The sequence below is a fragment of the Anser brachyrhynchus genome (genome assembly GCF_964034855.1).
Source record: "Anser brachyrhynchus genome assembly, chromosome: 12".
In the NCBI taxonomy this organism is placed as follows: domain Eukaryota; kingdom Metazoa; phylum Chordata; class Aves; order Anseriformes; family Anatidae; genus Anser; species Anser brachyrhynchus.
Genome location: NC_137707.1, coordinates 216,145 through 240,783, shown reverse-complemented (window position 1 = coordinate 240,783; position 24,639 = coordinate 216,145). Strand labels below are relative to the sequence as shown.

General features: G+C 44.1%; 2 protein-coding genes across 3 annotated transcripts in view; one reads left to right on the top strand and one right to left on the bottom strand.

The window, feature by feature from the left end:
- The window catches only part of PHLPP2 (PH domain and leucine rich repeat protein phosphatase 2), a 33,322-nt gene extending 14,186 nt beyond the window's left edge, over window positions 1-19,136 (top strand). The window contains exons 6-19 of one of the 2 annotated variants that reach the window (XM_080552307.1): window positions 453-607; window positions 1,627-1,773; window positions 4,137-4,367; window positions 5,202-5,404; window positions 5,916-5,976; window positions 6,702-6,797; window positions 8,191-8,346; window positions 9,101-9,301; window positions 10,847-11,009; window positions 11,522-11,652; window positions 12,042-12,152; window positions 12,617-12,805; window positions 12,939-13,170; window positions 14,396-19,136. In XM_080552307.1, the coding sequence (XP_080408433.1) occupies window positions 453-607; window positions 1,627-1,773; window positions 4,137-4,367; window positions 5,202-5,404; window positions 5,916-5,976; window positions 6,702-6,797; window positions 8,191-8,346; window positions 9,101-9,301; window positions 10,847-11,009; window positions 11,522-11,652; window positions 12,042-12,152; window positions 12,617-12,805; window positions 12,939-13,170; window positions 14,396-15,535 (3,216 nt within the window). In that variant the 3' untranslated portion in view covers window positions 15,536-19,136. The remainder of the gene's footprint in view (window positions 1-452; window positions 608-1,626; window positions 1,774-4,136; window positions 4,368-5,201; window positions 5,405-5,915; window positions 5,977-6,701; window positions 6,798-8,190; window positions 8,347-9,100; window positions 9,302-10,846; window positions 11,010-11,521; window positions 11,653-12,041; window positions 12,153-12,616; window positions 12,806-12,938; window positions 13,171-14,395) is intronic. The other variant, XM_080552308.1, reaches the window with a different exon arrangement.
- A 987-nt stretch (window positions 19,137-20,123) lies between these two features.
- On the bottom strand, window positions 20,124-22,770 carry MARVELD3 (MARVEL domain containing 3). Its single transcript, XM_080552423.1, has 3 exons — window positions 22,633-22,770; window positions 22,379-22,479; window positions 20,124-22,239 (listed from the first exon to the last, which is right to left on the bottom strand). The coding sequence occupies exons 1-3, from the start codon at window positions 22,689-22,691 to the stop codon at window positions 21,629-21,631; spliced, it is 771 nt and encodes a 256-aa protein (XP_080408549.1). The 5' UTR covers window positions 22,692-22,770; the 3' UTR covers window positions 20,124-21,628.
- Between the last annotated feature and the right edge of the window lie 1,869 nt (window positions 22,771-24,639).

Genomic DNA, 24,639 nt, shown 5'->3' with positions numbered 1-24,639 from the left:
GGTAGGCCAAAAAGAGGTTCTGTAAGCACCAAAAGACAAAACTGGAAGGTCAGCTGATTCCTTTTTGCAATTTGCATCTTTGGAAGGCACTCGGAGACTATGCTTTCTCAGCAATTTTCTCAACTAGAGGTATGGTTTTCTCTATTAGGTTGGTTCTCTTACAGTCCAGCTTTTAGTGAGCGTCCATTGTACCTACAAAGCAGAGCTTTATGTATGTTCTTGTTGATATCCAGAAGTGCCTCCTTGTTATGGGGCTTGCAGAGACAGTAGACATAAGTTCATACTCCATGGACTTGATTTCCTGCATGGACTCTACCTGTGTTTGGCGGGTACAAGAGCATTCTTTCATTTTCTTGTAAATTGCTTACTACATGCATTCTTTGTTTTTTAAGTCCATTAGGCTGCCACAGAAGAATTGTTGCACAGCTGCAACTCTTCCTTTTTCTTTTCAGGTTGTGTCTATGCGACTTAGCATGGTTGATCTTTCATGCTACAGCCTTGAGGAAGTACCTGAGCACCTCTTCTACAGTCAAGACATCATCTACCTCAACCTACGACACAATTTTTTGAGATCATGCGGAGCAGGGAGTCTTGACTCCCTTTGCAGGTCTGCAAAGAATTATTTTTCTTCTACATTTGGAGTTCTGGACATGTGCATCCAGGGATGAAGAGAAGGGAGCATATTGCCTGTTCTTATGGGATGTTAAAAGATTGATCTTTAGGAAGCTTTAACAAATGAAGGAACTAGGAAGCAGAACTGGGCAATGCAGGCAGATAAAAGCTTACAGCAGTTTATGGTATTCGTGAACTCCCTTCCACAAATTCTTTGTGTTAAGTGTTACCTCAGATGAGCCTAGTAGAGCGACACGCTAGTTGTATAGACAGGATGCAATACTAATATAAGGCTGCTTGCTAAACTGAGAGCATTTTGGGGTATAAAATAAAAGGTGAGGAAAAATGTGATGCTGTTTTTGTGGGTAAGAGTTTGTAGAAAGAAGTGGAGATCTGAAAAAGCCTACTTAGTAAGTTCTGAATGTTAATGTTCATTTGAAATGGGCAGAGGGCCTGTGAGACTCCAGCTTTACTTTGGCAACTTGTAAGAGAGTAGCAGATGTGATGGTATGGAAGCATAATGTCGTCATCTTATGATGCTTTCAGAGCTTTCTTGCCTTTCCCTTTTACAGCTCTACTAGGCCTTCCATTGTGCCTAGCTTGAAAAGGGTATTCCCTTCTTTTGATCTATTCTTAGAGTAGTTGCAGTTCATGTTTTAGTGTCTTATCTTTCCCAGCTTCACAATGGTAGATTGGTACTCCAAATAATTCTTGCAAGGTAAATTTATTGAACTGAGGATTTTTAGTTCTCCCTAATTTAGTAACAGTCACTCAGAGGAAGTCAGGAATCAAGGTAAAAGGTTCTCGTCTGTTTCTGCAGTAAAAACATGATATTTGATCATTGTCAGTGTTACCACTGAGATATGAAGTATCAGTGACTTAAAATCACATTTGTGTAGAAACTGACGTAATGACTTAGATGACTATCATCAGTGTACAAAGACACCTTGTGACTGTAAGTTTTTGCTTTGAGACCATGGAGATTTGCAAATTAACTGATATTCTTGCCACTAGGTTTTCTCAGTTGAAGAGCCTGAACTTGTCTCATAATAGACTGGGAGAGTTTCCTCTATCACTGTGTGAGATCTCTACTCTGACAGAGCTTAATGTCTCCTGTAATGGACTACATTGCTTGCCAACACAGATTGGCAAACTATTGAAGTGAGTGTATTTTTCTTTCCCTCGTCATAAACTTTCTTAATGTTTTGGTTGAGCACAGCTGACGTGAAGGTGCTACTTATGAAAGTATGAGTGCTGGTCAGCCACTTCTCCCGTGAAGACTGAATGGTAGATAAGACTCCAGGAGAGAGTTGAGAACTAAGACCGGCAATAAGGCTTGTTTTTCCTTCCAAATAAAGATATCACGATATTTTTATACAGTTGTCTTTTAAAAAGTTACTGGTATATAGCAAGTTACTGCTCATTATTTGTGACTTCCTGCCTATTCTACTAACTAAAACACGCTGTGGTAAATCAGTTTTGTAATAGTGGAGACTAATGGATTTTGTCTGTTTTGAAGTGGCCTTGGAGGACACTTAACAGTTAGTTACCATGTCTTGAAGCACAAGTGCCACCTTGCTGAACTGCAATAGACTTGAAGGCTTCTGAGCCTATGAATATATTCCCACTGAAGCCTTTTCTGTTCTCTTTACTATTATGGTGTTCCCTTATTGGTTAAACATTAAAAAAAAAAAAGTTTACAAAAGAGCAGTTAGAAGTTTCTAAAGATTATGCTGTCAAGGACATTTCCAGAAACCACAAATTTCTACAGTGAACATCTATAAAGATCAACCAGGCTTTGTAGAACTACATAAAAATATACACACCTCTCAGAATTCTGAGACCTCATTTATATAAGCAAGAACATGCTGGTTATATCACTGAAGTATTTATAAGTGTTTTACACAAAAGGGGTAGCAGATTTTGTGACTGTACACAAGTTTAAGGTATAATAACAGTCTCGGGTGCAATTCCTTAATCACTAGTGTAAAAAAGCTTCAAATGCTGATGTAGAAAAGATGAGGAAACGTGCAGATGAAGCATTGTCTGAAGACAGTTTGTCGTCATTGTTTCTCAAATATGTCAATGCACATTTTTCTGCAGCTGCAGAGGAGTGTGACTTTCCAAAGTTCTGTTTATTATTTGTATTTAATATTTTCAATACCGATGCAGTTTCTGTTAAAAAGTTTTAATTTATTGTATAAAACTTTTCTGTGGTAACTTCTCGCAGAGGACTAGTGCTTTTTCTAACACTAGCGTACGGTGCATGTGTTTTGATAGCTTTCTACAGAATTGATTGTTTTTTGTGTTCGGAAGTTTTTAACATGAAAGTAGTTGGGTGATCCCTTCTGAAAATTTTATCTTAAAATATTTGCCGGAGGAAAACTTCTCCGGTTTCGTCTGTGAATACCCAAGATACACCAAAGCTTAAGCTTAGATAAATTTAATTGCAAAGCTATTATTGCTTTTGGATTTGCAATAGATAAATGTTGGTATTGAGCTATTGGTTCATTGTGGCCTGTTCTTCCTCCAGCTTTTATCTTTTTTTAAAAAGAAAAAAAGAAAAGGATATCTGCAGCTACGATGGATGTACATAAGGCATTTCCAGAGCGGTCTTTTGGCTGTACACAAACTGTAATTCACATGCAAACTTAAAGTTTTCAAAGGATTACAACTTAGTCAGTTATGGGTCCAGTTATCTTCTTGACCCCTTAAGCCCTTCTTCTTTATAAGAACTTCTTATGGCCCCAGGCTGCATTTTTACTACTGCTAAGCACTGTTGAGCAAGTTCTTTGTTGGAATGTGGTCATGAGAAAAGGATTGTATTTTGGAGGCTCGAGTCTCAAGAGTCATACAAACTTCAAAGCAATTTATTTTGCAACAGAAAGGTACCCTGGAAAATATTATTTTCTGAATGGCTGCTGGGGAGACTAGAATTTAAAAATCTGTTATCAGTGTTTTAGTGTGGTAGGAATTGTGATTAAACTGTGCTATAAGTGCCATAACTGAGTGAGTGCCACGATAGTGATATGAGACTTCAGTGATTGGATGCTGTTGACACTTCTATTGTTGCTGTTGTTACTAAGTGATGGGCTTTGAGAGGCCTGTTGTGTTACTGCTGTCTTTTTTATTTCTACTTTGTCATATGTCTTTTAAAGATTGTCCAGCATGCTAAATGAGTTCGTAATTTGTAGAAAACCAAATGATTAAGTAAATATCCTTTATTTACAACACAAGTAGTGATTTTTATTTTGTTTATGAAAATTTGGCACAACTAGAAGTTTACCTCCAAAATAATTTAGGAACTATTTGGTGTTGTGTATATGCAATTCCAAGACTATTACTTGAGTGATAAAATTACTCCAGTAACTTTATGGATACAAGAATAAAAATTTTATCCATAAATACCATTAAAAATAACCACATTGAGACCTTGCAGTTATGCAGGTAAATTCACTGAAAATGCAAAAATGTGACATTCAGTACTCTTTGCTGAATTACTTTCTTTTTTTTCACTGCTGCAGTCTCCAGAGCTTCTGGCTAGATGGGAATTTCCTCACATCCTTACCAGAAGAGCTGGAAAGTCTGCAACAGCTCAGCTGTCTTGGGCTTTCCTTCAATAACTTCCGTGAGCTACCAGCAATTTTTGAGAAATTAACTTTTTTAGACAAACTAGCACTGGCGGGGAATTTGCTAGAGACCCTGGACCTTGCAGTGCTGAACCGTATGAGTCACATCAAAAGCGTGGACCTGAGGTAAGGGGTCAACTTGCACTTACATATAGATGTATAAACTAGATTACTGCTTTCTCTTTACAGCAGAAGAGCTGTGTAAATTCTGGTACATTTTGCAATAAATTGGGTGTTCTGTTTTTTTTCGCCTCTTATTGATTCTTTAACTTTTAGGGAGTTCTGTTTCTGAGGGCGTGCAGGATTCACTTAAAGAAACTAGGCTAACTGAACAATGCCTGAAGCAACTCAGTCATGGAATCACAGAATGCTTTGTGTTGGAAGGGACCTTAAAAGATCATCTAGTTCCAACCCCCTTGCCATGGGCAGGGATACAAGAAATGTGACTTAGTACTCTTGTTTCCTTTTTTTCATACGCTGTTACCATGAGCTTAGCTTTGATCTCTCCTAGCCTTTTCTTTTTTTGTTTTGTTTCGTTTTTTCCTCTAGAGGTATATTAGGGGTATATTCCTGATTCTTGAGGCTGCCAGCTGCAGAGCTCTCTGAGAGGGACAAAGAATTTTCTGTCTGTGGCAAGGCAGCCTAGTATCTGGTCTCTGTATTAGCTTGCTCTGTCAGTGCTAAGTAACTGTCCGTTGGCCTGGCTTCAAATTTCTAGACCGTTGTCTTCAGAATCTCTCAAATTCTGGGAAATTTAGTAGAATGGTTTCATCTAGCAGTACAGACGTAGGAACCATTTTTCATCATATTCACTGCCTGAGATCCACCATTGCTCCTCATATATCTCACTGTACTTTGGGGTTAGCCTTCACCAGATCTCTTCCTTTCTCTCTTCTTACTCACATCCAGTGTTCAGTGTCCTATTTTCTGACTCTGTACCTCTTATTTCTGAATATTTAGGCTGAACAACCTGAAGAGAGCAGCAGATGACACTCCAGAGGGGAATAAATCAGTGACTTACATGGATTTACGAGACAATCATCTGACAGACCTGGATCTCAGCTCATTGGGCAGCCTGGAGCAGCTGCACTGTGAACGGAATAAGCTAAAAGAGTTGACGCTGAGTGGCTTCTCCCTTCGGGCCCTTTATGCCAACAACAACTGTACGTCTGTTTACCTTCTTCATCAGCCTTCCTCCTTCAAGCCTTGGGAGTAAAAGAAGCAGCCCTTTGCTATCTCCCACAAAAAGAAATATTTACAATTATGTTTACAGTAGTGAGACCATACATGATGGGTCTTGTGAGGTCAGATCATAGGGATCACATTATGGATGTATGTGTGTTGACTTTGTAACAGGGAGAGGTTATACTGCTGAGTTGCTGTCCAAGGAATTTGTATTCCAGTAACAACTGCTTGTGAGTCCACAAGTAGAAGTACTGTTCTCCCTTGTGGCATGATGGCAGATGTGCCCCATGTGGCAGATGGAGAATGGAACAGTGAGAAGCTGTAGTGTGCATATGATAGATGTATGAAGAGTGAACTCTTTCTTAAGAAGGATAGTAGAGACATTGAGTATCTGCAGAGTAAGGCTGAGAGTCTCACTTGCTAGCTAGTCTGTGTGCTTCTCTGCTGTTTTCCCCTCTGCAGTTGTAATTATTTGCTTTACTTCTTCAGGTCTTTCTTCTGTCAATGTTTATCCAGTTCCTGGTCAACTGACATGTCTAGAACTCGTCCAGTAAGTGACTGTACAGTACAGAATATAAAGCAAGTATCTGAACACTTTGTTTTCTGCAGAAAATTTCTGGAGCTTTTAAGCTTTTGAAAGAGTTGAGAGCAATTGAGAAAAGGCACTCCATCTTCACGATAGAACGGGAAAACCCAACACTGAATGTGTCCCAGACCAGAAGCCCCTCCGAAGCAGTTTGACCTGTCTAGGTGATTAGCTGTCCTTCAGCTATAGGCTGTAATCAGCAAAATAAGCCAAATAGGGACCACTGAACCTGTGGCAGTTTACTGGGCCAAATGGTGGGAATCTATTGTGCAAACATTTGGATGTTGGTGATCATCGCTGTTGGCTTTATTGCCTACATCCACCCAAGAGCAGCATTGTTGGACCCATAAGATAGGATGTCCAGAGGATTTGATGACATTTTGCTTCAGTTTTGGGTTGAAGCGCAATAGCAAGGTAGCATAGGGTGACTAGTTCTGCTATGTCAGTGCTTTCAACGAACAAAACCCTCATCATCAGAGCCTTGCAACAGTATTTTCTACCAATCATGCACCAGCTCAGTTTGCATTGCGCAGTTGGCCATGAGATAAATTCCTTGTGACTAGCTCAGATATTGTTCATTTTTTGCTTTTTTTTTTTGGTTTGGCTGTCACTAGTGCTGTGCAGGGCATATTCAAACAGGACATATTCCATATGGAGTGCTCGTGTCTAGCTTTTTCTCCTTTTCACAGCAATCAGCTGCAGTGTGTCCCAGACTGGGCCTGTGAAGCAAAGAAACTGGAAGTTTTGGATATGAGCTACAACCTCCTTGTGGAACTCCCATCAAGGTAGGCAAACTACTTCATCAGTGATGTGGATGAGGGGATTGAGTGCACCCTCGATAAGTTTGCAGATGACACCAAGTTAGGCACAAGTGTTGACCTTCAGGGGTAGGAGGGCTCTGCAGAGGGATCTGGATAGGCTGGGCCAATGGGCCAAGGCCAACTGTATGAAGTTCAAGGCCAAGTGCCAGGTCCTGCACTTGGGGCACAACAACCTCATGCAATGTTACAGGCTGGGGGAAGAGTGGCTGGAAAGCTGCCTGGTGGAAAGGGACTTGGGGCTGTTGGGCGATAGCTGGCTGAATGAGAGCCAGCAATGTGCTCAAGTGGCCAAGAAGGCCAACAGCATCCTGGCTTGTGTCAGAAATAGCGTGGCCAGCGGGATTAGGGAAGTGATTGTCGCTCTGTACTCCTCACTGGTGAGGCCACATCTCAAATACTATGTTAAGTTTTGGGTCCCTAACTACAAGAAAGACATAGAGGTGCTGGAGTGTGTCCAGAGAAGGGCAATGAAGCTGGTGAGGTGTCCAGAAAAACAAGTCTTATGAGGAACAGCTGAGAGAACTGGGGGTGTTTAGCTTGGAGAAAAGGAGGCTCAGGGGAGACCTTATCACACTCTACAATTACATTAAAGGAGGCTATAGTGAGGTGGGGATTGGGCTTTTCTCATAAGCACCAAATGGTAAGATGAGAGGTAACAGCCTCAAGTTGCTCCGGGGGAGGTTAGGTTGGATATTAGGAGAAATGTCTTTCCTGAAACAGTTGTGAGCATTTAATGTTTTTAAGCCATTCTGTAGAGGTCCATAAGGATCCAAGGATTCCAAGTTAAAACCTCACCCAAATGGGCAGGGTGGTTCTAGGCTATGTCCAGATGTGTTCGGGTGCCCTTTCTGGTTTTTTTTTTTTTACAATTTTTTTTGCAGTTAGTGAGGATAGAAGCCCTTTTCCAGAATTGTAGTGATTATTGGAAGTAAATATGACAACAGCCTTGGAAACACTACAGGAGTGCTAAGCAGCCTCTTAAAGCCCTGAGTCTAAGTTGTCACTTCTTTCTGCCTACAAGTTTAAACGGGAATTTAAACCCATCCTTTGTGATTTTTCTCTTTTTCGTGTACATGAGAGAATGTTAGGTGTGTGCACACAGATAGACTTGTGTCACAAATTACAGATCTGTAGTAGTGTAGAGGGAAATGCAGATATACTTCTGAGCACAAATGGACTGAATTATCTTGCTACACATGTTTTTCTGCTTTGTCATTGTTTGCATTTTATGGATCAGCGTACTTTAATTTTTCTCTGCTGTACTGTCAAATTACAACTGATTAAATATTCCATTTTCCCATTATGTGGATGTGAAGTGGAGTGAACCAAGCTGTCATAGTAAATTGTGTCTTTATAGGATCCTCAGCAGCTTGAGCCTTCGGAAGTTGATGGTGGGGCACAATAATCTGCAGAGCCTCCCACCTCTTGTAGAACACATTCCACTGGAGGTGCTGGATCTTCAGCACAACCTGTTGACTGAACTCCCTGAGATGCTCTTTTTCAAGGCTCTGAAGTGAGTGACAGTAACATGCGTCTTCTGACTGCGTTAACCTTTGAAGCTGTGAAGGCCATTAATGGTATCTGCGTGACTGTCCTTGTGAGGTGCTATGGGCTTTGTTGCCATTTGCGTAAGAGATAATGAGTGTGCTTTATGAGGAGGTAATTTAGGGGCCATGAGAGAAATCAGCAAGCTGATGTGAGGGTATCAGTCCATGTTACTGTTTAGTTATAGGAAAACAGATACTTGCCTAACCCAACAGTCAACCAATGTATTAACTTCAGTTTCAATTGTTTCTAAGATCCTGTTACTGCATGGAGAACTCTGTCTTTAAAAGTAGTGCATGAATTGAGATGCAAAGAAGACAAGACATACAGATTTTCAGATGTTACAACAGAAAGCACATCAGGTTGTGGGAGAACAGCAAGAGTGACCCTTACTGTTTGTCTATTCAGACATGAGTCAACCCTTCTTAAAAGACTCTAAGCAAGAGTTTATGTAGTCTGCTTCCGCCAATATTACCCACTCTCTCCATCAGCTCTTCAGTACCCACTGTTTACTGTAAAATGCTGTGTGCATCTGCAATGTTACGTAGCTAGTAAGTCATTTGTAGACTCATAAATCTTAATGTGAGTAGGGATGTTACGCTGTGTTGTCTGAGTTGCATAGTGTTGTTGCTTTGTCTGCATAGGCAATTACATAGCTGTTTTTCCTGCTGTTAATAGAGTGGTTTAGATGAAGTCTGGTTTTTTGCACTTGCTGTGGTTAGCCTCAGGTACCTGAATGTATCTGCAAACAGCCTGGAGTCCTTGCCCTCTGCATGTACAGGGGAGGAGAGTCTGAGCATGCTGCAGCTGCTTTACTTGACCAATAACAACCTCACAGACCAATGCATCCCTGTCTTGGCGGGACACACAAGTCTACGGATCCTGCATCTGGCAAACAACAACTTACAGGCGTTCCCTGCAAGGTAAATACATAAGGCTGGTGGGTAAGATGGGCAGTCAGCATCCTCCTGGTGAGCATTTACTTTGTGCTTCAGTTGCTGTCAAAGCAAGATGTTGTCCCTTTGGCTTGATGGCAAAGACCTGCCATCCCCACGTGTGTGCACAGGAATAATGTTAAGGGGGATCTGGCACACGGTGCTGCTGGCTGCAGCGGTTCCTATCCTAGTTGTGGTGGATGTGTGTGTGGGAATGGGGGCATTATTTCTTCACAACTTCAGTGTTACTGGCATGCAGCTTGCTGTGCTGCATATTTTCACTTTTCAGTCTTGCCAGAAGGCCCCTAACCAGACTTGTCTGAACCCTTGCCCAATGGAGGTCATATAATTTCATCCGTTAATTCATGCACCAGGCTCACAATTTGGTGTTGAAATAGTGAGAAATCAATCCATGCTTACTATAGAAACTTATGAGGCTAGAGATTCCCATGTGTTCCTACAAAATTGTAAGTATACTCAGCCTTTTTAATTTCTTAGAATGTAGGAAAGGTTCCTTTGAACCTTTTCCAAATTCTGATGTTTTTCTGGCTATATAGACAGCAGAACTTGGATGCTGCTCTATTAAAAATCATAAGCAAAGATAGTTTTGCCTGCCAGCATCTGAGTCCCCTGAGGATTCTGAAGACTATTTCGTCTCTTATTGCAACTTGTAGAAGTTTCTATGTGCATAGCATTACTTAGCTAATTTAAATCGCGTGCTTTTAAGGTAATCTTAGGTTACCAAATAGCTCATATTACTATATGTTGAAACTGAAATTCCACTATGTTTTTTTATCTGCAAATTCTTCTAGGCTTAATTTCATGTGTGCATATATTCTTTTTAATCACTGATTGACTGTCATTGATTCAAATGTGGCTCCCTGCCAAGGCCCTAATAGTAGGACTAACACTGAATTCTTATTTCATTATTACTTTTCAGTATCTTCTGCCATCCAATCTTAGGGTATCAAATGTCTCTTTGAAGTGTAGTGTAGGGTTAGTGCTATACTGGTAGACTTCTGTGTCAGTTTAATTTGTAGTCTCATTTAAAAAAATAAAAATAAAAATCTGTTATGTTATCACAGAAATTATTTTTTTTGTGTGTCAGCACAATTAATGCAATATTGATTGCATCAGTGCAAGCTTTGCCATGATTTTCCCTGGTACTGGTTAGGCAATGGAACCACTGTCTTGTAAATCTGTTTATTCCTACAAGGTACACTGACACAGCTTAGATTTTTCGCTGACAGTTTTCAAATTAAGACTTTACAGTCTTCTGCTTTAGTGCTGTAGAAGTCAAGTGAAGGGATCTGTCTGTAGGGTAAATCCAAGCTGGGCATCTGGGGACCCTGAATTTTAAGTACAGTATCTCTTTGGACTCTTGGAGGATACATGGTTTTGAATCAATGAATTAGAAATGTAGATTTTAAAGAGCACTGTCTATGGATACTATATCTGTGGGTTCAAAAAGTGACAAAAGATACGGTATTCTTTTGGCCTAAAAGATATGGTATTCTTTTGTTTCCCTTTCAGCAAACTCAGTAAGCTGGAGCACTTGGAAGAGCTGAATCTGAGTGGCAACAAACTGAAAACAATTCCCACAACAGTGTCAAACTGCAAGCTACTTCACACTCTTATTGCACACTCAAATGAAATCAGCATCTTTCCAGAGATCCTGCATTTGCCCCGTATTCAGGTATTCTTATGGAGCAGGTAATGAGAAGAAGTTTGGGTGGGAGAATGAAGAGTAGCTGCTAGAAGAGGAACTGGAGATCCCAGCATTTTGCTCAATTAGCTTGTGAAGAGGGAGCAAGATACACATTCTAGATCTGTTCCCTCTCATAACTGACTGAAGATGGTTCACCTCTTTAATCTTCGCTGTCTCTGTCTTGGTGTATTTCTTCTGTACCATTTGAGACAGCAGGATGTGTTATTTATCTAGGTAAACTTGTATGTATAGGCCTTACGTTATCTTTAGTGTGACCCATTTTTCTGTATTAGAGTCCTGGCTATTGCAGGTTATAAGCATTTGATGATTATAAATCATTCTTCTACTGATAGGTCAGCTCCATTTTCATGACCTGTTTGAGAGATACAACCAGTAGCAGGAATATATATCATGTTAGGAAGGAGCAGTGGAGTAACTGATCACATGAGAGAACAGAATATTTTCTTTGTCATTGTGCTTTTTTTTTTTTGATACTGCAGATTGTGGACTTGAGTTGCAATGAGTTAACTGAAATCCTTATTCCTGAGGCACTGCCAGCTACCTTGCAAGAGTTGGACCTGACTGGAAACACAAACCTGGTCCTAGAACACCAGACACTGGACATCTTCAGGTGAGTCATGGAGATGCTAAGCCACTAGTGACAGGCACAGGGAAGGGTAACCCTTCCCAGGAGAGGAAATGGAATAGTAATGTATGTATCATAGTACTGCATAATGGTATAATGTTCCCTGCTTAGGCAGCTGAAGCTTTCTATCCTGTAGTAAGGGAAAGGGCTGGGTTCAAACTGTCAGAACAATCAAATAATTTTTCAAGTGGTATGAGGTTCTCCCACCTGTATCCGGCATAAGTAGTCAGACATCTCCAGAAGGCCAAGCACCTCTTCTTGGTGCAGTTCTTTCAACAGGCTGCTGTCTAAAATTCTAGACTGTATGTGGTCCTTTGGCCACAAGCTGTTCAGCATGGCATCTAGAAGTGATTTTTCTTCTTCTCTCTCCATAGTCACATTACCACTCTGAAGATTGATGCTAAGCCCTCCCTCACAACTGACTCAGCACTCACTTCCACCTTCTGGAGTCATGGAATAGCTGAGATGGCTGGCCAAAGAAATAAGTAAGTATTGTGGTCTGCTGAACCCTGACACTTTGTCTCCTCGGGGTGCTAAGTGGAGTGCATTGCTAAGCACCCATGCAGACATGTTCTGCTGAACAACTCATCCGTCTCTCTGTCTCTCAATCTCTTGCTCATTCTTGCTAACTCAAGCCTCAGTGCTGTCCTTTTCCTTGTTTGTCATGCTTATTCTGGGACCTTTAGGCTTTGTTTCCCACTCTAGCAGAGGTGCTTTTGCTTTCTCTTGCAAACTCTGCCCCTTGTCCTCTCCTCAGCATGTTCAAGGAGGGTTTGGGAGTGTCAATAATAAGCAGCAGCTGTACATCTCATGGGGCAGTGGATGTAGGGTCAGTGGCTTTGCTGCCCTGTGAGAACAGTGCTCACGACAAGGTACCTGATGGCTGTGGTTTTGGGGACCATGCAATCCTTCAAGGCAGATTAACTTTGCCCGTATGTTTTTCTAACAGGTTATGTGTGTCAACGCTGGCAATGGGAAGCTTTGCAGAAGGAGTGGAGGCTGTGTATGGCATGTTTGATGGTGATAAGAATGAGGAGCTGCCACGTCTACTGCAGTGCACCATGGCTGATGTGCTCCTGGAGGAGGTACAGCAGTCGGACACGATGTTCATGTCCAACACCTTCTTGGTCTCCCACAGGTAGGACAGTGAGCAAGCTGGTCCTGGTGGGACCTGCATAGGTGCATCGGTTAATGTGCTAGGTGGGGTGAGGCCACACTCCAGAATGCCTGTCATGGAGTCTGGAGCCTTCCTACACCTTCTCCTCCAACAGGAAGCTGGGCATGGCTGGACAGAAGCTGGGTTCCTCTGCTGTCCTTTGCTATATTCGTCATGATTTGTCTGATCCAGCCAGCAACTTTTCTCTGACGGTGGCCAATGTTGGGACATGCCAAGCCATTCTTTGCCGAAGTGGAAAACCTCTGCTCCTCTCCAAAGTCTTCAGCCTCGAGCAGTGTTCAGAAGATGCTAAGAGAATCAAAGAGCAAAAAGCCATTATAACAGAGGTTGGTTTAGACTTCAGCTTTCACCTGCCAGTAAAAGCTTGGTTCAAGTACACACCATTCTGAGCTCTACTGCCTGCACAATGCTGCTGGGGAGAGGGTTGCATGAAGATACTCACATGACTTATCTGTTGCTTCCTGCCCTGTTTCTATTGATAATTAGCTGTTCAGAATGACATATTCCTTAAATACCCATCATGGCCTGAGAATTACAGGTACAGAATGCCAAGAATGAGTTGGGGAGAGGTGGAAGAAAGAAAATAGATGTGGAGCTAAATTGAGATGTGGAGAGAGTGGTATATAACACTGTTTATGACTTGGGTGAGTGTGGAGAAGAGCCACGGAGGACCAGAGCAGGGCGGCCTGGGAGATCATGTTGTCTCAAAATTCACAAAATAATCTAGTCCATCTTGTGTTTCTTGGAAACCATGACTCAAGTACCTCTCTTCGGATTTATTCCATGTTTTATTCAGTGAAGGTACAGACTAAGTGGCTATTGAGATATACTGAATGTAGATATCAAGTAGGAACAGGTGGAAATTTTACACAAAAAAGGCAGAAGTGTATTTTTGTGTTTATTATTATTATTTGTATTTTTATACAAAAGTATGAAAATGATTTTGGAAAAATTCTCTAAATATTAACTTTCTAAAAACTTGGAAAAAACAGGGAAGTTCCAAAGAACTGGAAAATATGTAGTCAAAAAAGAACTGAGAAATCAGTGCCAGTCATATTAGCTTTATGAACAGTGGATCTTTAAAAAAAAAAAAAACACGTTTATGGAGTTGTCTGATGAAAGTGTTATCCCTGCTAATGTGTTACACTTCTGTGAGATGTTATATTCCTTAGCATTCTGACTAACAATAACTGGAATGAGTGTAGCATATTAAATGATTTAAAAACTGTCTGATTCTGAAAAATGCAAGTGAAATTATTGTCTGAGGAAATTTCCCTGCATGTGTTCTCTGACGGTTTTTAATAATCAGCAGCAGCAGCAACATCTAACAACAGAAATTAAGAACACTGAAATTAATTTAAAAACAGCAGGAAAGTCTTGGCTGTGGTTCCTGGACCTAAATCCCTTTAATCCCTTTCTTCTGTACTATAACTGGCTGTACCTGTATACTAGTATTTCTCAATGCTCTGAACAGTTTATGGGCAGGGGAAAGATTCTCCGAATGATCTAATAGTGGATCTAATGTTACTGTTTTGTTTCTCTTGTCTGCAGGACAATAAGGTCAATGGTGTGACTTGCTGTACTCGGATGCTAGGCTGCACATACTTGCATCCTTGGATCCTGCCCAAGCCACATGTCAGCTCCATTCCACTGACTGTACAAGATGAGCTGCTACTTCTAGGGAACAAAGCTCTCTGGGAACACCTTTCTTACACAGAGGCTGTCTCAGCTGTGCGCCATCTACATGACCCACTAGCTGCTGCAAAGAAACTCTGCACTTTAGCCCAAAGCTATGGTTGCCAGGACAATGTAGGTGCGATGGTGGTGTGTCTGAACATCAGTGAGGACAGCTGCACCTGTGAGATGCATGGCATCACTCTGCCAGGCCCTGGGGGATTTAGTTCCACCACCGCCAAACCAGCAACACCTTCATCTAGCAGCGGAATTGCTTCAGAGTTCGGTAGCGAACTGTCTGCTTCTGAGGTTAGCAGTGAGGTGGGCTCTACTGCTTCAGATGAGCACAACGCTGTTGGTCTTGATGGCAGCTTGCTACCACGACAAGAGCGACGTTGCAGTCTACATCCTTTGCCCCCCTCAAGTATCTTTCAGCGCCAACCTTCCAGTGCCACCTTCTCTAGTAACCAGTCTGACAATGGCCTGGATAGCGATGATGAACAGCCTGTGGAAGGTGTGATGACAAATGGCAGTAAAGTGGAGGTAGAGGTGGACATCCACTGCTGTAAAGGAAAGGGCCTGGAGTTTGAGCCTCCTGCCTTAGAGTACAGCGCCTCTGCTCCAGGGCCAGAGGATGACTCTGGGCTTGTCCTCATCATTCAGAGACAGAACAGTGTAAACAGTGGCACTGCACAGGGAGGGATCAAGGAAAAGTGCGAACTGCAGAAATCTCCTTCCACATGCTGTCTCTATGGAAAGAAGCTTTCCAATGGCTCCATAGTGCCTTTGGAGGAGAGTCTTAACCTCATCGAAGTAGCCACAGAGGCACCCAAGAAGAAGACAGGCTATTTTGCTGCTCCATCCCAGATGGAGCCAGAGGATCAATTTGTGGTGCCACCTGATCTGGAGGAGGAAGTGAAGGAACAAATGAAGCGACACCAGGAGAATGGAGCAGATCAGGAGCAGAAAGAGGAATCTGCAGTGGTTCTGCCAGAGGAGTTTGACACAGCTTTGTAGTCCTACAAGTACTGCTCCCATGTTGTTTGTCCCAGGAAGCTTTGTCCCATAAGGGCTGTCTCTCTCTTCAAAGAGAGCTGGGATCTGCAAAGAGTACAGGCATCTGCTGCTTCCTTAATGAAATGGAGGAAGAATTGGTAGTGCTAAGGTTTGGGCTGTCCACTTTTTGCTGTAGTCTGTTGTTCTGTGAGTGTTCAGATCAGCAGTTGAGCTCTGTGCTGGGGACTGTCCAGAAATTGTGCAAACACTAGTAAGACGGCAGGTGTTCCAGCGCCTGCCTCTTGCTCCTTGAACCCTGAGGTTCTGCCAGCTCTGCTGGAAAGGAGCTGGAATATGCTGGGGGGAGGGGGGGAGGGGAGGCAGGGGGGTTAGCTGCTGAGGGGGCAGTATGCAGTGTTTGGAGTCCTGTGAATATTTCTGACATAGGTCCTCCTGGCAGCACCTGACTTCATTGTTCCTTGAAAGAATACAGCCAGTTGCAATGAAGCTGACCCAAGAATGATTTCCTACACGAATTGCAAGCACTTTTATTGATTGCACTTAAGTTGTTCTGTTCCCCTTCAGCCCAGCACTTTACTACTTAGGGCCAGGGGAGAGAGCACTCCAGTATCCCTGTCCACAGCAGATGGGGGAGACTTTTCCCAGTGGGTATTTGTTAGGGCACTAGAGGACTCAGGGTACTGGTGTTCTGATGAGCACCAGTGCAGGTAGAGTGAGGATTATAATGGGATCAGCCTATGCAGAATGAAAAAATACACAGCTGGGTGATAAGTGGTTGTCTACTGATGCATTTTACATGGGGCATAAAAAAGATCAGCTCTGGACTTACTGATTGAGGTAACATGTAGAGCTAGTGCTAGCTGCAGAGCACAGACACAGCTCAGCAACTTGTCTACTTCCATCACAGATGCTTCACAGTAGAGGCTTCCTATATCCAGAAGACACATCATGAAACCATGAACTCCTGCTTGTTTTAGTGAGGTACTCAGTCTAAGAGGAAGCCAAGGTGGAAGCAGTGGCGTGTTGCTCTTAGCCTAGCAAGCAGTTGGGCTGGTCTCCGTATGCTGGGGAAGCATTCAATGTTCTTTCCCACCAACATAAACTGCACTGTCTTTATTATCAGCCACAGCATCTTTGCTTTCATGTAAAAGCAGGAGTCAGTCCAAATCCAGAGCAACCTCTGTTATGTGGTACGTGCCCAATTTGGCCGCAAACAAGGTGAAAGCATCTTTGTTTCTGCTTAGTTTTCAATGGAAAAGGAAAAAATTTTCACCTTAAAAACATCTTTGTCAGCAGTGGGGAAGAGATAAAACAGTCCCACTAATGGTGAACTGCCCAGTCTACAGTTGGCGGATGCATGGTGGTTCCATTAAGATTTTTGGTGCAGGGCGTAAGTTGGCTGCTTATGTCGTCATCTCATGTAAGTGCTGTGAAAAGACCACAGCCCCCATCGTGTGCAAATCTGTCTTCCCTAGCTGGCAGAGAGCTGGACAGCAGCTTCCCCTGTCATGTCAGTGGTGCAATAATCCTGACTATAATGTGGGCTAGTGCCTTTTCTTCTTTATTAATTATATCTATGAAAAAAATGTGAAAGTTTTTTCTCAGGAGCTCTGAGGGGCTTGAGTTGTATATTTTTTATCAATTTCAGGCCTTGATTGGAAGGAAATACTGTGCAGACAACTTGTGGGATTCTGACAGTAGAGATCTTTTGACAAAATCTAATGGAGTTTTACTTAGATTTCAGAGCTCCTTGAATTTCTTCTCACTAAGGGGAAAAAAAAAGTGTTTTTACCATGCATGAGAGCAACTTCTTAGGTTATACCTTGTGCTAGTTACAATGTAATCATGAAACAACCCCACTTTTTTCCAAAGTTTAAACTCACCTGAGTTTTGACTCTGTTTAAATGTCTGCCTCACTTTGAGAGAAATGCTTGCCCTTAGAATTGTAGAAACAACGTTTTGAATCCTTCGGGCATAGAAATAGCAGACAAACCCAAATCTCTTTCAGGTTCTCTCATTTCAAGTATACAGAAAAGGTTCATCCCAGTATATTTGACAGTAACTTTCTAATTCCTTCACTGGCGATAATGTCACCAAATACCTGTGCTCAGACCAAAAGTGTCTGATAGCTGAGTAGGCTGCAAAGCAGTCTCTGTTCAGTGTGGGATTGATGCAGAAATACACTCTTCTTTCTGAATAAGACTGTGACAAACCTTGCATTTAAGAGAGTGGTAGATGTTAATGCAAATCAGGACTCTCTCTTGCACTGTTGTAGAAAATCCAGTGTATCCTTGCCAGTCTGAATCCCTAGCGCTTAACCCCGTTTGTTGTCCAGCCTCTCTAGAGACTTCTCCTTTGTCATCTTCATCTTTATAACATCGACTTATATTTCAGGCTTCAGAGGAGCACTGCTGTAGGTGGAACACACAAGTGGGAAAAGTCTAGTGAAGAACTCATAGCTGAGGATAGATAGTGTTTTCCCAGGTCTCTTCCTTGAACTTCATATTTGGCTCTTGGAGATGGCATCATCTCCACTGAGCCACATCACTAAGAACATCTTGTTCTTTACAGGCTTACCAGTAGAGGTTCTTAACTTAGGGTCATCAGGTTCTCTTGTCCCTACTGACCAGTGCCAGACCTACGATGTTCCAGGTGGTCATAGCCAAATAGCCAAGTTAGACTGGTGAGTTAGTGTGTATCTCTTTTCAATAATTCTGGCCCTATTGGCAAGCATGCTCAATGAGAACAGTTGCATCGAAGACACTGACCTGTCTGCCCTGTCCTGTCCAGAAAGACTTCAGCAAAAGGAACCAATAAAGGTTATATTCAGTGGCACCTGGTCAGAATTTGAGTATTAAGGGTGAGGGATAGCCTCAAAGTTGCTCCCAGCACCTGAATCAGGCCTGGCAGAAGCAGCACCACAGATTGTTGGAATCTGATCAAAATCCTCAACTGGATGGATGAGGGTAAAATCCTTGTTCCAAGAAGGAGCAAGTATTTCCCTGACTCAGGGAAAGGCTGCTTTGAGGCCTGAAATTCTTCGAGTATACAGGATGTTAAGCCACAGCTAAAGCCCTGGGACTTCAGGAAGTTTCTACGTTCCTGAATGGTGATGGCTTTCACCTCACTTGCCAAAGGGCCTTTTTACAGGCAGTAGGTTCACCTCTTCAGTTTTTGTGCAGCCATTGTCTGCTCTTCCCTTGTAGCCTGAAGACTCAAGTGTATTTTTCCCCCATTTATTCCATCTTTTTAAACTTCACTCATGACTCAGCACGTTAAAAAATGTTTGCAGCACACTGCCTATAAAGTAATCTTTTTCATGCTTTTTGTTTTAATAAGGAAAATATTTTATGTATCCCACTCTGGCATGCAGCTGTAATTATTCCTCTTTTATTGTACAGGGGAGTAGATTGTTCAATGAATGCACCTTCAGCACGGGGGCCTGTGTGTGTATTGCTTTGGAGAGGCAAATAACATTGCTGGAAAACACTATTCCATTGATTCTTTACTCAGATGTATAGAGCAGTTCAGGAAGGAAGAATATTTTTGCATCAACGTTTCAGCTGATTTAGCAATAAAGATTTTTACTTTTGTCTAATTATATATTTTGATTCTGTTACTGCACTGGAGGGAATATGTGCGATGTCCCAGTCAAACATAGTTGTGGCTAGCCACGGTCATGCTGTAGGGTCCCCTTTGCTGAGCTATGTGCTGCTTCCACTCATCAGCCTTCCATATAAAAGCTACTTGCAGAACACTGTGAGGGTGGAATTCATAATACCAAATATTAGGCAGCCCTCTGTAACCTACCAGAGGAATCCTGCCTGTGAACTTGCTGTAAATAGTACTGTACAGCTCTTTAAAAGTAACTGCAGCAAGCAAGAAAAATAGAAGAAGTAGGACCACAGTGGACTGTCCACATAAATCCTTGCATTGAAACACTCAATGCATCTGGCTACTAAAAGAAAGGAAAAATCAAAGAAACCCAGAAGTACCTGGAATGTTACCATTTAGAATGTTTTACTTTTGTATCTCTGGTTCCAGCAGTGTTCCATAGTTTCAGAAGCTGTGAGGATTTAGTGCCAGTTAACCTGGTGATACATCCATGACAAAGCACACAATTCCGGTGTAGTGTGGACTCTTAATTTTTGTTTTTCCTATATGGGCAGAGTTGGTCTGTGAGACCAGTGGTGGTTCCAGCTTCATATAAATAATGTACATTGTGGGCACTGCTCTGAAATGACATCTCATTCTGAGGCATGATTATCTGAATCTGGTGCTAGTTTTCTTTTCCCTGTTAAATATATAAAAACACAACCAAACAACAACAATTTTTTAAGAGTACATTTCACCTTTATATGCTTATAAATAATACAAGATCAGAATCTCATTTTCCCAGCTTGCACATTAAGAATGTTTTGAAAACAATATGTCTTAAACCACCAGTCTGAGCTCTTAAAGCTTTTCCCTGATTAGCCCAACTCAGGGAGTCAACTTGTACATAACAGTTTTGCTTTTATAAAAGATCATTCCGTACAAAAGGGTGCCCTCACCAAGAGAGTTTGAAAAGAAGACATTGTGTCACAAATTAGGCTGAGTATTCACCATTCTGTAAGTTTATTTCAGGATTCTCTGATGGCAATATAAATGCCATGTTCAAACTGCCCTGTTAGTGCCAAAAGTCCTATATGAAGCAATAATTAGCTGCCACAACCACCAGCCTCATTGCTCGCTTTAAGAGCTCTGTTCTCAGTGGACAGTTACAGGTCCTTTGTAAAAGTCTCAGCTATGGAAAGCTGTTCACCAGCAGAAGTCATAGAGTCGTAAAATGGCCTGGGTTGAAAAGGACCTTAAAGATCATCTAGTTTCAACCCCCCTGCTCTGGGCAGGGTTGTCAACCACTAGAGCAGGCTGCCCAGAGCTGCATCCAGCCTGGCCTTGAATGCCTCCAGGGATGGGGCATCCACAACCTCTTTGGGTAACCTGTTCCAGTGCCTCACCACCCGCAGAGCGAAAAACTTTCTCCTAATTTCTAACCTAAATCTCCCCTGTCTTAGTTTAAAACCATTCCCCCTTGTCCTATCACTATCTACATATGTAAACAGGAGTTCGCCCTCCTGTTTATATGCTCCCTTCAAGTACTGGAAGGCCACAATACGGTCTCCCCAGAGTCTTCTCTTCTCCAAGCTAAACAAGTCCAGTTCCCTCAATCTTGTGTGTCCATGACAGATACCAGCTGTGCTACCTGATACATGCTGGGAGATTATCAACATCAGCTATCTTATTTTTAGGAAGGTGCTGGGTACAACATTTTACCGTAAGCAATGTCCTAGTACACAAAGTATTAGATGAGACTGAGAGGGAAACCTAGAGCCTAGTTAAGTAAACCTCTCTTTCAACGATCTACATTTGGGAGCAAAGATTTCTCCAGAAGAGTAGCTCAGTATGCTCCCTGACTGCATAGCCTTGAAGCATTCAAAACCAAATGTGCTAAAGAAAAAAATGGTTTTAACAACGACTAAGAGAAAATACATTGTTGGAGCACATCTGAGATAGCAGGACTCGGAGTGTCATCAAAGCTGTAATTGAAGGCTCTCTTCCAATTTCAGTGGCTGACCAATATAAGAGGTAAGAATGGTCATTCAGATGTGCAATGGTGAGAAAACAGATACGCATCTGATGTTTATCTAACTTGTTCTGATCATTAATCCATTTGTTCCTGTTTTGTTATTTATGGTGTCTTGCCAGCTACTTGTAGCAAGATCTCATTGGAGGAGAACAAGCCACCTTGAGAGAGGGGGTAGAAGCACTGCCTGTAAAGCAGGCAGCTTGTTAGAGTCAGCAACACCCATTCTCTACTAAGAGAGCTGCCAGATGAAGACAATCCACAGGACAATGTGTCCACTAATAATTCAACAATGCAAATCCAAGTTTGAATAGCTTGGCTTCGCTATATTTGGAACTATACTGTTTCTGTGCGTGTTCTGTTGTAGCATTAAGGATACACTGTTAACAAGCAAGAAAAATGTGCTGTTTCATCTCAGTAAGGAGGCTGGCAAAAATCCTGAGCATTACTAGAGCAGAGGAATAATTCTAAAGCTCATAGACTTGTGCTGGCTTCTGTTTCAGTTTGCAAACTGTTCTGTACCCCTTGACAGCCAGGCCAGCACTAAGCAGGTAGGCCATGACAGCTATGCAGCCTAAGAGGCCAGCAGCAATCTCTGCCCCATGTAGGCTGCACTGAAAGCCCTGATAGCCTTTGCTTTGGTAAAGCTGCTCTCTCTCTTTGCACACTGATGAATTATAAACCTCCAGCAGATGATGGAAGAAATAGTACAGAGCAGGCACCAAGCCAATGGCTACCACTGCGTCCAGGGTGCATTCAAGTAGGAGCCATGCTGGAAAATGCCACGGTAGCTGTAAGACACCAAACAAAATGAGAAGGCAGGAGAAGACCATTAAAGACCCTCCCATGGCCATTGCTGCCCTTGCAATTGGCAGCTTGAGGAGGTGGAAACGCTGGTCGAGCTGCTGGGCCTTCTCCCCATCTGCTCCGCTGAAGCCGCTGTACGCCCCGCCGTACTGGTAGTAGTAGATGCCCCCCAGGCTGGCGACGCCCGTGTAGCCTCCCGTCGAGCCGTAGGACACGGAGCTGCAGACCAGGACCAGCGCGGCGAGCAGCGCTCCCACCCCCTGGCAGCAGGCTGCAAGCGGAAGGGCACCGCGGTGGGGCCGGGCCGGGGGCGGCCCCGCGCTCGGGAGCAGCCTCTCGCCGGGCCGGGCCGGGCCGGCTGCTCCGGCTGGGCAAGAAGCGGCTCCCGCCGCGCCCCCGGCCCCGCTCACCCCTGGCCGTGCACAGGTAGCGGCAGCGGCGGCACTCCAGCGGCCCCGGCGCAGCGGCGCAGCTCCGCGGCGGTCCCTGCGGCCCCGCTCCGTGCACGGCGCTGAGGGGAGACAGAGGCGTGAGGGGGGAGCCGGGCCCCCCCCGCCGGCACGCCCCGCGGCCCCTCCCCCGCCGGGCCCCCTCCCCGCCGGGCCCCTCGCGGCCGCCCCGTCCCGCCCCGACCCCCGCCGGGCCCCTCGCGGCCGCCCCTCACCGCCCGCCCGCCCCGGTGCCTCCCGCCCGCGGGACGCGAGCTCCGCTCCGCTCCGCCATGGCCCGGCGCAGCCCCGCTGCCCTCGGCCTCGCCGGGCGCCGAGGGCGGAGCGCGGGGCCGGGCCGCGGCCTGGGGGAGGCGCCCGCCGCGTCCGGGGCTCGCCGCGGCGCCCCCGGGACCCTGCGCGCGGCCCCGGCCCCCCCGCGGAGCCGCTGCGGGCACGGCCCGGGCGCTCCCCTCGGCACCTGCCGGCCGCGGCCGCGCCCGTCGCGTCCCGCCGAGGCGTCCCCGCAGCCCTTCGTGGGGAAGGCGCCGTGCGGAAGGCGCCGTCTTGTACCTCTTGGAAACTGAGCCCGGCAGTTTTCCACAAGTTTCCGCTTTTCCTGCACTGCAGCTTTTGGCGAAAGCGTCCTGCGCTCTGTCTGCCGCCTCAGGCCTGCGTCCTGCCCCTCTGTCCCCTTTCTAAACAGAAGTCGCAGCCCTTTTAGTTTCTCCTGGTACAGCAGCTGCACCGTGTGCTCTGTGGTATTAGCTGCCCTTCTCTGGATGCTCCTTACTCCCCTACATCCTTGGTGTAATCAGACTTGTACACAGCATTCAAGACTTGAGTACATCGGTGTTTTGAATCATGGAAAAATGACTGTCTGCCTTGTCCTTTGCCTTTCCTGGCGATGTGCAGCAACAAGACTGTAGCCTGATAACGCGAGAAGCCTGTAAACTTCTGCAGACTCAGCACTGCAGGAGAACACTGTCCGCCCCACTTCACCCTACTCCATGAAGGACAGGATATCTGCAAACTTGCCTTAAAAGTTACCTAATCTGGGGATAAGAGAGAAGCAAAACAAAATAACTTCTTGTTCAACCCTGTTTCAGATAGGGGGAAAAGAGTTGTAGGATGATGTAGTTAGGAAATGGGGGGCTGCTGCAGAGCCTAGGACAAAAGCTCTGGAGACTGCAGATGCTCATCAAGACTGTTGCACATGCCACATGCCTTTTGGTGTGATCATGTTTCATCACTCATGTTCATGTATTAGAACTAAGACCTCCTTGCTGCCGTGAATAGGATGAGCTTAAAAGTCATTAGCAACCCTTTGTATAATTTTAGGATTATGGGCAATGCCATTTTTCCTAGTAGAGCTATTAACTTCTGTGAAAGGGATATGAACAACCAAGTTATGGTTGTTCCAATAAGAAGGAATGGAATAATTGTTTCTTATGCAGCGTGTTGTGCTGTTCATCCAGCAACCTGAGCCAAAATTGTCTTTAGATTTTGCGATGTGCTGGAATTACTTGTTCCAAGAAAGACAGAGCTGGGAAATACTGTTGATTCGGTGGTGCATCAGTGTTTTACTAGAGTGTTTGCTGCCAGCAAGTGAGGTACAAACTTCAGGGCATTGCAAAACTGAGTCAGTCTTATTCCATTTATTTTGCTATATTGAGAATTGTTACCAAAATGCTTTGCATCATGCTCAAATTATCACAGCTGGTAAACCAGCTGGTAAACCAGCTGAGCCTGGTCAGCATCATCTTTTGGATTCCTATTTTCACTGCAGCAAGTAGCCATCAACAGAAGAGAGCTACAGGAAGCTCAGGGCACCTGTATTAATGTTTAGCTCTTCTTTGGCCTCCCTCTCTCTCCTTCTCCCTAACCCTGCCCCTTCTTTCCTCCCCCCATCCCCCCTTCCTTTTTTTTCCAATTCTGTTTCTGGCTGACCCTGATGTCATTGCTGCACTAAGGGGCGGGAAGGGCCTGGCCTGGCTCGCCATGGATGAAGAGCTCTGACCTGGTTCAGTGCTCTCCCTGGGAACTTGGAGGGTGAAGCAGAAGGGGTGAGTTGTGAGCTGCCTTGTATTTCTCCAGTGTGAGGCAGGTGGGACCTGCAGCACAATCACTGCTGAACACCACAAACAGGTTTATCAACTGTCCCACATAAATAAACAGTCACAGGAACAATGAGCTCAGCACGATGACGATGCAGCAGTGCTGCAGAAAAGAACGGGAGGTGT